Here is a 15,449-nt window from a genome sequence, read left to right on the forward strand (position 1 = left end):
AGGAGAGGAGGAGGAGGGAAGTCCAGATGGGAAGAAAACAGGTCCTGAAAAGACCACATAGGAACTAGGTCAGGTACTCTGGAGATTAAAGAAGCATGCTTCATCCCTGGACGCAGGAGGCAGGGACAAGTAGCATACAATTACGAGGAATTAGAACGGCAACAAGTAGTGCAGATTTATCAGCTTTAATTGTCTATTGTCAGGACAGAGCCCTTCTTGTAGATCAGGCGCTGCCAATGCTTTAATACCTCTAATGGACTCTCTATTGTGGGATTATCTCTCCTAAGGACAATGTCTTTCTTTCAAACTAGTTGTTTTGGGAGAGAAAAAAAAAAAAAAAAAAAAAAAAAAAAAAAAAAAAGAGCTGCAGCCCTAGGTTTTTTCTCTCTGTGGCTTGTCCCATTCTGCAGGAAGTAGCCGAGAGCCCAGTGCTGCTCTTCTGTCAGCAGCACCGGTTCCTGCAGGGGAGCCGAGAGATACCTATTGAACATTAACCCCCTTTGCTCCACCTTCCCCAGCGAGCTCCTCCAGAAACAATAGCGGGTTGATAAAGAGCAGATAAGCAAGGACACAGGGCTTAAGAATCTCTCGGCTATCTTTATTTTAAAAGCTTTCCTGGGTTTTGCAAAGTAAACATTACAACATTTAAAGAAGGATAAGGTGTCAACTGTTTAATGAGAAGTGGTGTTTAATAGCAGAGGAATTCTTCCCTCCCCCACGCAACACACAGGTATGAAAAGACTGTTATTTCACCACTGTGGGCTAGGAAAGGTGGAGAAATGACAACTGTACTCTGAGAAGCTTAAAGTGTGGTCAGTCAGTCCGTCCCAGCCAAATTCCCTAACTGGTGACGTGCTGTCACTCTTTTGAATCCTTTGGTCCTAGGTGCATGGTAGCAGCATTGCTGGGTCCGTGATAATCTGTGGATAAATATTTTCATTTCCACCATATGCACTTTGTCATGGTGCGGAGCTGTTGTTTTCATTAATCTGTTTTGAAATGTGCTCAGTGGCCAGTCCTTTGTCTAAGAGTGGCGTGGTTCCTCCACCCATGGATCTCACCCTGCTTCAGCTGTGCTCACAAGCTCCACGCAGCCCAGCAGCCCAAGGAGTACTTGAAATGAAACCAGAACAGTGCAGGGACAGTCTGAAGTTTCACTGAGGTTCACCATGGTCCAAATGAGGAGAGGATGCCCTAAAAAGTGTCAGGATTGTCAGGTTGGGAAGAGGCAGTTAAGTTGAATTCGTGCAGTTAATTCTGAGCTGGCTTTGTTACCTCAGATTGCTGTGAGGTGGGTGCAGGGCTGACAAGACTGACATATTCATAGGAGTGATGCCTCTAATATATACATGCATGTATAGCATCCCATCCCTCCTCCATAACACTTGGAAATTAGGAAGATTTCTCCAAACACACCTCCTATATCAGGCTTGTGCTCTGATACCAGTGAGGTTGGTAAGTGGTTGGAATGGGCCAGGCTGTTTTAATTCATTTTTCCACAGGCTTGGTTACTACAGGCAGAATATTCAGAAATTTGGAAGGTAGATTTTTGTGCTCGGGTTTTCTCATCCAGTATAAATCTGAGTTGGTAGAAGCACACAAAGACAACACAAGTGTTGTGTGGGCTCCTGGCTGTCATCCCTACTCTCCCAAGACCACCATTACTCCCAAGTGTGATGGGAAGGCTGCTGATCACCAAGAGGAAATCATCTGTGGTCCTCACTGTGAGGCATTTCCCTTCTCATAAAGGTCAGGGAGAAGGCTCCTTACATTAGTCAATTCTCCTCTTCCAGCCCTTGAAGTCTGTTGCCTTCTCCTACTCTGAAAAAAAAAAAAAAAGTGCAATGACAAAGCTGCTGCTGCTGCTGCTGGTTTCTCAATACCTTCACCCCAGCTTGCCTCCTGGGAAACAAGAGCGAGTGGCTTCACACTGTTTCGTCTTTGCTGCCTGGCTGCGTTCACAGCAACGAGAAGCCCAACTTCTCACGGTGACTTCTCACCCTCCTGACAGCATGCCCAAACAACCTCGGCTCCTTTTCCTCAAACTCGAGCCCCAACAAGAGGAAATGGCTGAAGTTTACTTCTCGCTTCTGCGTGCTGCAAGGCTGTTTTTATAATTCAGGGAGGGCAATTTGGGCTTATTCAGAAGTCATCTGAACAGTATTTTAATAAGGCATAGCTGGAAACAGAAAGGGACATGGTATTTTAGTTCAGCTCCTTTTTTTCTCTTTTTAAGGAAAATTTCCTTAGAGATTAGAAGAGCAGTGAAATCAAAGGAGCCACCAAGGCTTGCACTAGGCAGTAGCTGAGAGTGCAGCCAAAAGATCTGCTCGTGGTATTGCACAGCAGAGACAAAAATAAACGTAAAGGCATTTGGAAGTGCTAGGAGGCAATGACCAGGGTGCTCTGTAATTAAAGGCAGTCCCTGAAAGCTGCATGTACTAATTCAAAAGCCTCCTGGCTACAACATACACCACCCCAAATGCCCTTGCAAAAACCTTCATGTAGATTCAATCGTAATTTTAATTTCTCTCCTTATAGGCAGTCCCATGCTGGAGTAGTCCAGGGCATACAAAGCCTCTGAGATCATATCTGAAGCCTATAGGCTGTGTTTTGCAAAGGTCAGGCCACTGTGTGAGAAGAAGGCTTCAGCTCGTCCCGTCACACAGTCGCTGGGCTGTGCTGGGTGTCTTTCCCCCGGCTCTGGCAGTGGCCACGTTTTCAGAACTGCGGCCCCGAAACGTGAGCGTATCTCAGCAGATCTTGAAAGAGGCTCTTCTGCGAGTTTTCTTTCTCAGTTGGCTTTTGAAAGATGTGCAGTCGTGCGACTACATCGTGTACCTTCCCCAAGTAATGACCACAACTGGTCCCCAAATGTTTACCAGCACAAGGATGCCTACATGCAGGAAGTGGGAAATGGGGGTGGGTCTGGTAGTTACCCTTGATGTGGTCAATCTGCCACTGACCTTGTTTGGGGAAGGGGAAGGGGAGGATGTGAAAATGAGACTGCGCTTTAATCTCTCGTGTGCATTTTATCTCCCCTCCGACTTTCTGAAGCAGTTTCATCTATTAGAGCCAGCTCCCTTCCCTCCTTCTTCCCCTTACAATTACAGCTCTCGCAGGCGCAGGGAGAACAGCAGCAGCAGCAGCAGCTGAGGCTGAGGCGCACCGGCTTGTTGTTGAGCTGAAGTGGTGATAGCATCAAAGGAAATGGATGGGGATTTCTGAGATCAGAGCTGTTAGGGCCATTCATGATTTGTTGCCAGGCTGAAAGCTGCTGCAGAGAGAGCTGCCTAAGAAATGCTGATTAATAAGGTAATTGAGGTTTTCTATGAGCGAGAAGGAAAAAATGAAAATGTGACTAAAAATGTTCTTTTTTGAAATGAACAACATTTTGAGATTGCACATTCCAGACAATAGCAGCTACTGCTATGAAAGATTTTTTATAAAAGAGCAGAAAACTGCTGGTTGAGTAGGGCGTCTTTTTATGTTTCTCTGTTAAGGAGGAAGGTCAGAAGGTCAATCTATATATTTCTTAATAGCAGAGATTCTTTTATGATTCCGACTTCGGCACACATTCTTAGCAATTTGTTTCTGTCTCTTCTTTCTTGATAAACTCACTTTTATTCCAGATCAGACACTGCTAGGCTAGCCCTGCGTGCCAGTGAAATCCTTTCTGCACCACTGTAGTTCTGAGATCAGGCTGCTCTCAGCTTTGCTGAAACACCTGGAGCTAATTTTGGGCTAGCCTCAGAGTGTGCCACGGAGTTATTTGAAGTCCGTGCACTGCACGGGCTGCACTCACCTTCCCTGGCCCTAGGGAGAGATCCGTACTGACCTGCGATATTGGCATCCTCCTGTCGTCCTGATGGATATTTCACCTCATCTGATCTGATCTGTTCTCTTCTTCTCCTCCGGCCCCAAAAGCATTTTCAGTTCCTTGAAAGAGAGATTTACTTTTCTCCAGCTTTCCTTTACATTAAGAAGATCAGGCTGTGAAGGAAATGCATCAACCTTTTTTTTTTCTTTTTTTTTTTTCTTGCCCCCTCCTTTCTTTTTTCAAGCTAACAGGGAAGTGAAAAGCTCTGAAACAGCTGCCTCTCAAAGTGAGACTATTTTTTGGTAAAATAATCACCTTCAGTATGACTACATTGTTTTTCTGTTCTATGCGGTGTGACTCAGCATCAGTTAATTAACCCAATCAAGTAGGCCGGATTTCTCTCCTTTAATGAATGGTTCTTCCTACTTCAGAGCCTTCCTAGACCTCATTTTGGATGTGCCTCGGTTTTACTGTGTATATCCAATTACGTTTACATCCCGCAGCCCAGTGCTCGGGCCACCTCTCTTGTGGAATTACGCAGGGGTGGAAGTTAAGCCAGGACACTCGCTTGCGAGCAGTTGCCCTACTTATGTCTGCTGCCACGAGCCCTCCTGTGCTAGAGCCTTCGGAAGGTCTTTACCCAGATATACTATTCTCGGCATCGCAGGCCAAAAATGGCAAGTAAATCCTTTTCACCCGACTTTTTATCAGGGGGAGGAGGAGCAGGTTAAGGGAAAGGGATGTGTGTGTACACCTGTCAGAGAGACTGGCAGGCATCCGGCTGCATAAAACATGCTCTTTCCTCCTTTCTTCCTCCTGTAAAGAAATACATAACGTCCCGATCGCCCCGAAATATAAGCATGCGTTTGTTCAGAAGAGGAATGTGAAACAAAGTGTTGGGGAAGCAGTGAGCAATATGTTTGCAGACATGATACAAGAAGGCGAAGTAGGAGAGTTGCCTCTCGGTGAAGCAGCTCATGTTTGCAGTGGGCTATGGACGGCTATAAATGGAGCTGTGCATCATTGTTCCTCTGGGCTGGAGGATTCCTCACTGAAGGGACAGGACCACTGAAGGAAGTAAGGCATCTGGTTGTTGTGTAATGAGAAGCAGGAATGCTCTTAATAATAAACAAACAGGACATTGTATGCCATCATCACAGGATGTCCTTCCTTCAGCCAACATGCTGACTTGGGTCGGAGGAAGAAATGGGGTTCAGGGTCTGCTAATTACTATACCACCCCTCCTTCCACGACCAGCATGCTCCCAGATCATCCCTTGCCTGTTGCCTTTCACAAGGACCAGTGCTGATTTTTATTTTTTTTTTCGTTTTACCACACTGCAAAAGAGGTGTCAAGTTTTAAAATGCCGCCTGCTTTGCCTTTCTCTCCCGAACTTCCCTGTTGTTCTGTTGGGAGAGGGATATTTTATTTAAAGGAAGAAACAGAGGGGTTTTTCCTCATTCCTTTCACAAACGTTGATTAGAAGGAGGGTCTAGAAAGGCATAAAATCAAAGCAACGAGGCTCCTGGATTGGGCATATCAAAACTCTGTAATCTCTCCGATTTGACAGTAGGGGCTTTAAATCAGAGTTTCAACCCCCTGCTCTGTAACCTGGAAGGCATTTGGAGGTGCAATTTTTAGAGCATCCTGTATACTTAAAGGGGGTGTGTGTGTGAAACGGAGACCTTTGGGGCTGTGGGATTCAAACAGCACGGAAAAAGTAATGAATATCTGGCAGTAAAAGGGGTGTCCCCGCGTGGGGAAGGGGTCCCCGTGTGGGGAAGGGGTCCCCTCGTGGGGAAGGTGTCCCTTCGTAGCAAAAGCAGCGGCGGCTCCCGGCTCTCCCCAGCCGTTCGGACCTGCTGGCCGGGCAAAAAAAAAAAAAAAAAAAAAAAAGAGCAAAAATCCTCCGAAAAGGGGGCAAAAGGAGCAAAACGAGCTGCGTTTCCCCGGCTCGGCGCCGAGGGCTGGGGCCGCAGGTATCGCCCCACCTCCCGCGGGCGGCCGGCGGCGCACCCGCCGGGCGGCTGATTGGGAAGCCGGGGCAGGGAGGGAAGGGGAGCGGGCTGCCGAGAGCTTTGCTGTCGCACTCAGCCCTCCAGTGTTTCCGAGAGGCAAAAGCAACGAGCGCGGCGGGCAGCACCTGTCTGCGGCGGGAGGAGGAGCGGCAGGGAGCGGAGGCGCTAGGTGTGAGTCAGTCTCCCGGGGACCCAGCGGCTGGAAGGAAGGAGAAATGTTTACTCGGTAGATATGAGCCAGGCTCGCCTCGGACGGTGGGCTTCTGCGAGGAAACGCTCGCCGACTCAGCCCCGGTAAGGAGCGCGATGCCGCCGAGCCGCCGCCGGGCTCGGCCCTTCCCCGACCGGGGGGACCGGAGGGGATCGGGGGCTGGGGGAGCGGCTCCCCGCCGGGACGAGCCCGCTCCCGGCTCCCCGAGCTCGGCGGCGGCTCCCCGGGGGTTTTCTCTCGGAGCCGTCCCCGTCTCGGCTCGCTGCGAGGCCGCCGGTGCTGTCCCCGGGGAGGGCAGCGCCCCCGGCCCCCTCCAGCCGGTGCCCGGCGCCCCCCAGCCTCCGGCTCGGGGCTTTGGGAGCTCCTCGCCCCGCCGTGCCTCCTGCCGGGAATTTGGCTGCCTTTGCCGAGAAGGAAAAAAAACAAAAACAAAAACAAAAAGGACAGGAAAAAGAAGGGAAGAGCTCGCCTGCCCGGCTGCTCGCCGTTCCCGGCGCAGGCACGGAGTTTGGTCCTTTATTTACCTTGCGGATACAGCGTCCTGCTACCTGCCCGGCGCTGGGCGCCCTCACGCAGCTTTTGCCCCGGACAGAAAGGGGCAGGGGAGGAGGACTGGAAGGAGGAATTGGTCTTGCGAGGAATCCTACTGAGTGCTTTGAGCGAGTAATTCTCGGAGGCGCCGTCAAAATCAAAAGGGATACAAGAACTTTTTTTTATTATTATTTTTTTTCCAAATTCCCCCCGCTCCTTTTTTTTTTTTCTTTTTTTTCCTTTTTTTTTTTTTTTTTTTTTTTTTTTTTGGTCCCCGGGAATATGTTGCAGCGCTTTGTGAAGGGCTGTCGCTGCAGTGATGCTGGCAGGATGTCGGCTCTCTCAGCCTCCCATGCCAAAGGATAAGGGGACGTCAGGAGGAGGAGGAGGGGGGGGGGGCAGGTTGTTTTGAAAGTTGTTTGTGTGTTGAAAGCCGGTGGGAAAGTTCAGGCTTCCCCATTTGGAAAAGGCAAGGCTGGGTTCCGCTCTTCCAACATGCGCTTTCCATTTTTAGCTTCATTCAGACGCAGACAGCAGCTCCTTTCCTCTTCCTCTCCTTGTTTGTGACACTTTTCTAAGGCAGCCTTTCCACAGGCAACTAAGTGGTCTCGCGGCCATGACCCCGCGTTTTCTTCGGCACGGAGCACTTTTTTTTCCTCTGAGGCATTAAGGAGAGGGTCTGAAAAAGGTAAAGCAGTTGTCAGCCTGGGGATTTTTTCCTCTTTGTTTTCGTTCCCTCCTCGTTATTACCGAGGCTGGCATTTTAAGGCGCTGCTTCAGTCAGAGCAGCTTAGTTTACACTGCTTTTTGGCTATTACTCAACTGTACCAACTATCCTGCGTACGCTTTTAAAGTGTCACAGACTACTGTATTAGTCACGCTGTCTCAACGGAAACCACAACACTGAAGGACAATGAGGATTAAAGGCTGTTTTCTTATTTTCCAGGCTGCTACACAGTGTAGCTCGGACGCTGTGAGTTTCAAGAATCTGGTGAAAGGGAGAGAGTGGACAATGAAAATGGACATGGAGGATGCTGACATGACTCTGTGGACGGAAGCCGATTTTGAAGAGAAGTGCACATACATTGTAAACGACCACCCATGGGATCCCAGCGCCGACGGAGGCACCCTAACTCAGGCAGAGGCTTCCTTGCCAAGGAACTTGACTTTCAAATACGCATCAAACTGCAAAGAGGTAAGCGGCAATGCTCTGGGGAAGGTTGGAGTCAGACGAGCCAAATCTCAGCGCTTTGGAAAGCGTGCACTCACCCCGGCTGCCACTCTTTAACGCACGCACGCACGCACCACCACCACCAAATGCTGCCCACCAACTTTTCAGACAGGACCCTCATATTGCTTTTAAGAACCTGCAAACTGGTCATCCGTCCTGTAGTATGCTCACTGGAACTCGCAGCCAGCCTGTCCCTCAAGCCGGGTCTGTACCAATTCGCAAACAGTTAAATTTTCACACAATTTGAGCAGCATCTGAATAAGCATATTTAAACTGTGGGGCAGTTCTCTGTGCCAATTTCTAGACTGCTGTTTGCCAGGACCATTCATTGCCTCTGGCTCAGAGATTAAAGTGCCTCAGTTGTCTAATAAATAGCTTTAAAAAAAAAAAGTAGAGGGGAAAAAAAAAAACAAATTCCTGGAAATGTGTTTAATTATTTCTTTTTGTTTTCCCTTTGGTTATGAAATTGCTTTATTCTTTTCATGAGCTTGCCGTGTTCCCGACTTCCTAAATTCTTAAAAACACCGGCATATCGATTAAGGAAGTGATGGTAGAACTGCAGCAAGTTTGACAGCAGGATGGCCGTAGCTTAAATTAACTTGTGTTTATCTGGGACAGTATCTTCACTGGTAGCTGGCCGTGCGAGTCCGTCCTATCCTCGTCCCTGGAGTGGGTACATTCTTTGTTGTTGTTTCAGAAGGGCTGGAAAGAAATGAGCCCGGATGAGCAATTTGGTTTTGTGTTTACTCCTTCATATAGAGTAGCTATTATAGCTAGGTGTGATGTTCGGCAGGGTAATAACCCAAGGGACAACCCTTCATTTCTCCTTGTGCTGAGACCTGTGGTATAGCAGCTATTACCTGTGCTTCTACTTTGGCTAAACACACTGACCACAGAGCTGAAAAGAAGAGGTACACTCATCCGTGCCTATCAAATGTTTCCTTCCAGAGCAGGTACTTGTTTAATCCTGCAGACAGAAATAGGGCCGGACCCCCGGCTGGAGGGTATTGGCACCTCGGAATTTAGCTTGGCAGCACCTCGTACGATGCCTGGAAGTTTTGCTAAGAGGTTAAAGATAAATTCCCATGTAAACTCACTCTTCTCTTCGCATCTGCCCTGCCCTGCCCCACAGAACTTGGCAGAGGGAGGACGCGCTCCCGAAAAAAAAAAAAAAAAAAGCGCGAACCTTGTTTTGCCTTATTGCCTCGGGAGACAGGCCTTGCTTTTGGGGGGAGAGAAAGTCAGGGCTCTGCGTGCGATGCAGAGAGAGCTCTGGGCTGTCCGGGCAGCCATCCGGGGACGGGCTGGCTGTTCAGGCTGCTGGCTCTGGTTCTGCTGCCACGGTGGCGGGTGTCCGAGGAGCTTTCAAAATTCCCAGTGGTGTGTTTGGAAACACCAGTGTGCAATTTCCTCGCACTGTAGTGCAGCTCACTGAATCGGGGTGGGAGGATTGCTATGGTCTCCGTAAAGGAGGTGGGGGGAAAGAAAAGTCGTTGAGAGATTCCTACTACTGCCTTGTAAAGCGTGACCCGTACAGTTCTTTGCTAGTGGGAGTCTGAATATAGGACATCCTCCTTTTGTTCTCCCAAGTTCCCCGTGCTCGTTTATTTGCACCAAGTAGCACCTACCGTCAGGAGCAACAGCAACTTCTGAGCCCTGGCGATTTCTAATATAGCCCTGAAAGAAAGGGCCTTTCTTTTTTCTTTTTTTTTAATGTGAAAGCTCCCATGCTGTAAATGTATGGACAGGTCACTCGTCTGCTGCTTGTCTGTGGAGTGAGATAGCTGCAAATGGCATAACCCGCTTGCCTTCTCGCAACTCCCGACCTGAAGTGTGATTTTTTCCTATCTGCCTTACAAGTTTGATTTTGTTCAGTGGGATTGGGACTGGCTGTGTGTTGCCCTTACACACTGGCATTTGTGGGGTCAGAGAGGGAGCCTGATCCTGGTTTTGACCTTATGGAAAACCACTGGTGTCCTGACAGCCCGATAGGGTGGTTTTTTTTCACTCGCAACAGGATGAGGTAAGACTTTGGGGGATGCATGCGTGCGTGTTTGCCAGTGGATTTCAGATGTGAGCTGTCTTCATTGTTAACTTTCGGGAGAACTGTGGCCTCATCTGGCTGAGAGTTTTAAATGCTGAGTCAATTTATTGACAAAAACATATATAATACATCGCTTGTGAAATGCTAAATGCTGTCATGATTAGATCACGGACTGCTAAGGCTGTCATGATTAGCACAGTATCTCTGTTTGGAGTAGGAAAAGTACTGCGTGCCTGCCTAGGAGGGAGGAAGTACAACTGCTGTTGTTTGGGGAGGGTTGCTTTCTGTGTTTCTTTCCCTTGCATGCTTTGTCAAGCAAGTAGCGCCTCTGTAAAGGTTTACTGAATTTGCAAGGGAGTCCGTGACACATCATACTCTTGTTTATTCTTGGATCTTGATCGGGGATTTTTCTGAAGGACGCATTTTTCATTATGAGTTCACAGTATGTGTCAGCATTTTGAAAAATGAATTACTACTGCTTGTAACATTTCAGGTGGCTAGATTTACACGAAGGCATTTATTTATTTCTATGCGTGAATTATGTATGTTTGCTTCAGTTCTCGCAGTTGACAAAAAATGATGAAACATGGGGCCAAAATCGCACTCTAGCAGGCCATACGTGAATAATCCTTTTCATGTGAACATTTAGAAGCTTTTTTTTTGGATAATTTTTCCATTTAGTCTCGGTCCTTAGAGGGCAAACAGCCCTTCTGGAAACCAAAGGTCAGTTATTCTGCTGTCTTGAATACTGCTACTGCCTCATCCCGGTCCGTGAGTTTGACAGGGAGACACCTATCTCGGCAAACCCATGACTTGTTGCATTTCTCTGATAAGGGATGGACGCTGAATTCTGAAGCGGTGATTTGGAACTGTTGCCAAGTGTACCCGTCTGACCTCAGAGAGTTGCTCTCGTGCACTGCTTTTATTTTATTTCTTTAATATACAATCAGAGAGGAAGCAGTCTGGAAACATTTCCTCTCATGGCATCCCTTTTAGAAAAGTGCTAGCTGAGTGAAGGGTTGAATTTATGTGGGCTTATGCAACTGTAGATCTCATAGTGAAGAAAAATCTGTGTTGTTCCAGGGCACACGATGGCCTGCCCTGATTTACATTTGGAAAATACTGATAGTTCACAGTGTGCTGAAGCCAGTAAGGTTTATTTCGCTCTTTTGTTCTTATTATTTTTAAAGCAATTTATTGGCCCCATTGCAAAACATCCTCCTATTTCAGAATTCATAGGAGTCGTTGTTTACTTCCAGTGCCCTTGCTCCACACAAAGATGTAGGAGCGTTGGTCTCTTAAAGTGCTTTTTAATACCGAATTCAGACTCAGACCCGCTCTCCCTCGTCCGGGAGCTGCGGGCTGGTTGGGATGCACGCTGCTACCCATGCAACCCACCCTGCTGATGAAGATAGATATTCTCGGATGGCAGGAAGGTCGGCACTGCCCATTAAGCATCCCTGGAAGGGCTCCCATAGGGTCGGACGAAGCACGGGAGCATCAAAACATCTCAGCAGGAGGGCTGGTGGCCGGCGCGGCAGCTCGGCCCCCGGCGCTGCATTAGGACCCTGGTCAGTTCCAGGGACGCGGCCGTCCCTGGGCTGGGTGCTCCCCGCCACGCAGCCCCCGTGTCCCCGTGTACTGGGCTCCTTCCCTGTGGCCCCCCATCAGGGTGCAGCCGCTGTTCCTTCCCACCACGGGCACTCCCTTGACAGCGTGGGTCCCTGCTGCGCATCCCCATCCCACAGTGCCAGGAGCTGGTGTTAAACGTGGTGATGCTCGGGTTTGATTTAACCTTCGTGGTACAACTGATGTTGTAGTGAAAGGAGAGGAGTGTCAGAGGCCCACTTGGGGGGAGTGCTAGAAGTTTTTAAGTGGCTGTAGCATGAGAAGAGAGGGGATAAGTGTTTGTAGGTAGAGAAGATGGTGTTCTGCAAATAGCATCGTGCTCCCTTCCTGCATGGCTCAGGCACGGCACGCTTGCAGAGACTGCATAAGGGCAGTAGGCTTTTAATTGTGCAGGGAGAGCTCAGGCCATGCTCCTCTGTGGTTCCCTGCCCTGAGACTGTTTCACAAGGTCTCATCAGAGAGGGAGAAATGTGCTGAAGGACACCTGGTGGACACAAGTCTGAAATGCCTCTCTGCGATGGCTTGCCGGCAGCCGGGAGCCAGCTTCCCCTCAGGCTTGGTGTGGGGCTCCTTCACTGCTGTGCCTACAGCCCTTGGTGGCTCTGTACTTCGGGGGCTCCTGTTGAGCACCCCCTGAAGCCACCACAGTGGGGCAGGAGCCCCTTTTGGCAGTGCAGGGTGTCTGATGGTGGCATGGAGCCCTGTGCTAGCTTGGCACTGATAGTGCCCCTCTCCTGGAGGGTAGCCCTGCTTGAACATAGTGGCTGAGCTCCTGGGGACACAGCAGAGGCCAAGAATCACTGATCAGAAAGCAATCCTTGGCTAAAACTCAGCTGGGCAGCTTTAGACCAGTTTAACAAAGCACCCAGAACATCTTCTGCCAAAACACCTTTCCAATAGGTACAGGGTGAGAAGCTGCCTTCATGTTCTGCCACACCGGGGGAGAAGCAAACGCTGTATCTAAGGTGGATATCAAAAAGTATCTGCTGTGTCAGAGCCACCAGTGCACAGCGGGTGTTTCAAGTTGACTAGTTCAAGGAGTGACTTCTAGAGATTCTGAGAATTTCATTAAAGTCATTTTAATTAAGGGCAAGATATTTTAAAACCGTGAAAAGAGACTCAAGCTACCCCGCAGTCAAACTGGTAGGGTGTGCTGTAGCTTGGTTGTGAACTTTTCTTGAGAGGCCAGATGGATGTAAATGAAGATATATGGGGAAGATGAGAGGAACATCTGCCTTTTTCAGCTCTCTATGAGAAATGCACAAGCAAGACAAAAATAAAACCGAGCCACTGAGCTTGTTTCAGCTTGTGGTAGGTGTAGGAAAATTTCTGGAAGTCCCTTTTCTCTCTCCAGTCCAGATGCAGAGATCAATGGAGCATTTAACTACCTCTACTGTTGACGTTATTTTTTTGGTGTGGTGTTCTGAAACACATGTTAAAACACAGACAGGCACAAACAACAACCACACCACATACACCCAGCAATCTGTTTCCGGGTGGATTATCTCCTTGATGCTGTGGCTGTTATTTGTTCCCTTTATTTTGACATCTAACGTGAAATTATGCTGGGCACTAGCTGTTTACTGGAATTTTTAACCAGTACACAGGCAAGTATTTCTCTGTCTCTCCTCCTCTCTCACACCGAAGGTGAGACAACAGAAGAAAATGTAGCATGAGAAAATCACAAGGCTCAGCTAATTTGTGAAGTGGTGCCTACAGCCCAAGGTTTTTACTGTCCTTTGCCGTGAAGGGCTGTTACAAAGAAAATAAAAGCTCACAGAAGTGAGCTATCTGCAGGGTTTGATGCCTGCTAATCTGCTTTGGTAAGAACCTTCATTCCTTGCTGAGTACAGACAGCAGTAATCCCCGTTCTCAGTGTTTATCAACAACCTCTGCTATTACTGTCTTGTTCTGAGATCCTAGTGAGTGAAAAGACAATTTTTAAGTGGCAAGATGTGTGAAGGGGACATGATTGATACATTTTGCCATAAAAGTTTTGTTACAATACTGAATTAATGGGCTTTTTACCTTCATTTTTTGCCCTGTCTGAGAAGGAGGATCAATCTTGCAAAGTCTTGGTTTTTTTTTGGTTTACAGAATTGCTGGTTTTTAAACATTCTTTGGCTATATTAAATTTAAGAAGATTGCTGAGGAACAGAGAGAGACAAAACCAATAACTCAGCAGTGTTTTGCAAAGGGTTACTCTAAGGCACGTTCTTCTGAATAATGATGAATTGCTTCCTGATTTGTGGTCAGTGACTTTTTTTGGTATAATTACTGTCAAGAAGGAAGCTGAACAACTAGAGTACATTTCTTAGACCTAGCATAGTGGAGCATTTTCATCAAAACCCTTACGCCTTTTTGACCAAACCCACTTGACATGTGTTACCGGAACTGCTGCCTCCTTTTTATAAAAGAGGGTGATCTGTGAGTACATGTCCCAAAGCCATTTCGTATTCTGTTTTGTATGCCACCGCTGATGAGAGGATTGTAGGTCTTTTTTTTTTATTGTTCTCCTTTTTGCTATCAGGAAGGGTACAGAGTGAAAGGGAGGGGGGGCGGGTGAGGTTTCATTTTGACCTGGAGGGGCAGTCATTCCAATTCCTAACTTAGCAGAATAGTTGGCTGTGGTAGCTGTGAAGTGATTGATAGTTCTTGAATATTTTTGTTTGCTGGAACTACACTTTTGGGGGTTGCCTTTGATAGGAAAAATAACTGTTGAAGGTATTTGACAGTCTGTACGTTTTGTTTACTGTTTCTTCTTGTAGCTGTATTTCCACAAAACAATTTTTTCAGGCTGTATTCATCTTTGTCTTCTATATGCTCGGTAAGATGTTAGTATCTAACAAACCTGCTCATTATCATGTAAAATGTGGTTTTTAAGTATTTCTGTTTTGCTGAGCTGTCACTAAAAAATTGTTGCATTAGTTGCTTAACCTTCTAACTTGGGGGGGCAGGGGAGAGGAAGGAAAAAATTTCGATTTCTGCTGGCAATGGACTGACCCTGTGCTGCTCTTCTTGTAGGTCACTGGAGTTATAAGCAAAGAGTACATCCCAAAAGGAACGCGCTTTGGACCCCTGGTAGGAGAGATCTATACCAGCGATACGGTTCCCAAGAATGCGAACAGAAAATACTTTTGGCGGGTAAGCAGGAAAAAACAGCACCATGTTGTTGCAGTAAGCAGATCACTAAATGAGTACAGCTGAAAAGCTGGGTCACTTCCTGCTTCAGACCTGCATGAATGCAGGGGGCAACTTCTGTATGCTGCTGCCATGCACGAGCAGAGTGAATGTGGTGAGCTGAGTAAAAGCCTGGCTGTCTTGGATATAGGGGCTCTGTGGGTGGAGAGAGCAGGGAATACTCACAGCCCTTCCTGGCTGTGTCCCCTGAAACAGATCGGTGCTTGATAGGATAAAGAAATAGTTCTGCTGCTGGCTGTAGGGGCAGGTTATTTTGCATTTCTTCACATGAAATGTTCACATGATAGAAAGTCATTCTTGTTTATGCAAATGTCACTTGTACCTAATTTTTCCAGCTATTAAGAAGCTGTGAAAGTACTTTCATAATTTTTTTTTATTTTTTTTTTTCTGGAATCATGGAATATTTTATAGCATTTTTTCCTGGGTGTTGAATAGAACTACTGTAACAAAGAGGTGGTGATCTTCAGCATGTATCATTCAAGTTGTAGGCTTTTCTACTATGCCTCAGAAAGTGTTAAAAGAGCAGCCCATGGATCTTAGTGAAGAGAAAATTCATTAATGGCAAACAAACATTAGAGGTGGTGCCTAATTCCTACTTTGCATTATAAGCTGGAAGAGAGCAACAGCCAACTTGTTTTGGCTTGGGAATTCTGTGCTGGGGAATATGCTTCCAGTTTATCAATTAACATAATCCTCAGTTTCCTTTGCAGACCCATTATTAATTGTTAGAGAACATTCCTTCAGCCCCGTCTTCTCCCATGGAT

At 47.4% G+C, this 15,449-nt stretch overlaps 1 protein-coding gene across 7 annotated transcripts in view; it reads left to right on the plus strand.

The window, feature by feature from the left end:
- PRDM1 (PR/SET domain 1) overlaps positions 1-15,449 on the plus strand; it is a gene marked incomplete at its 5' end in the record, with an annotated part of 100,591 nt that overhangs the window by 71,012 nt on the left and 14,130 nt on the right. For 2 of the 7 annotated variants that reach the window (XM_084513571.1, XM_084513570.1), the window contains 2 exons: positions 7,527-7,775; positions 14,509-14,628. In XM_084513571.1, the coding sequence (XP_084369697.1) occupies positions 7,593-7,775; positions 14,509-14,628 (303 nt within the window). Of the gene's footprint in view, positions 1-5,897; positions 6,133-6,823; positions 7,269-7,493; positions 7,776-13,559; positions 13,912-14,189; positions 14,209-14,508; positions 14,629-15,449 lie in introns of those variants that run through there. The other 5 variants (XM_084513573.1, XM_084513572.1, XM_084513569.1 and 2 more) reach the window with 5 other exon arrangements.

Source organism: Aythya ferina, assembly GCF_964211825.1.
Source record: "Aythya ferina genome assembly, chromosome: 3".
Classification (NCBI taxonomy): Eukaryota; Metazoa; Chordata; class Aves; order Anseriformes; family Anatidae; genus Aythya; species Aythya ferina.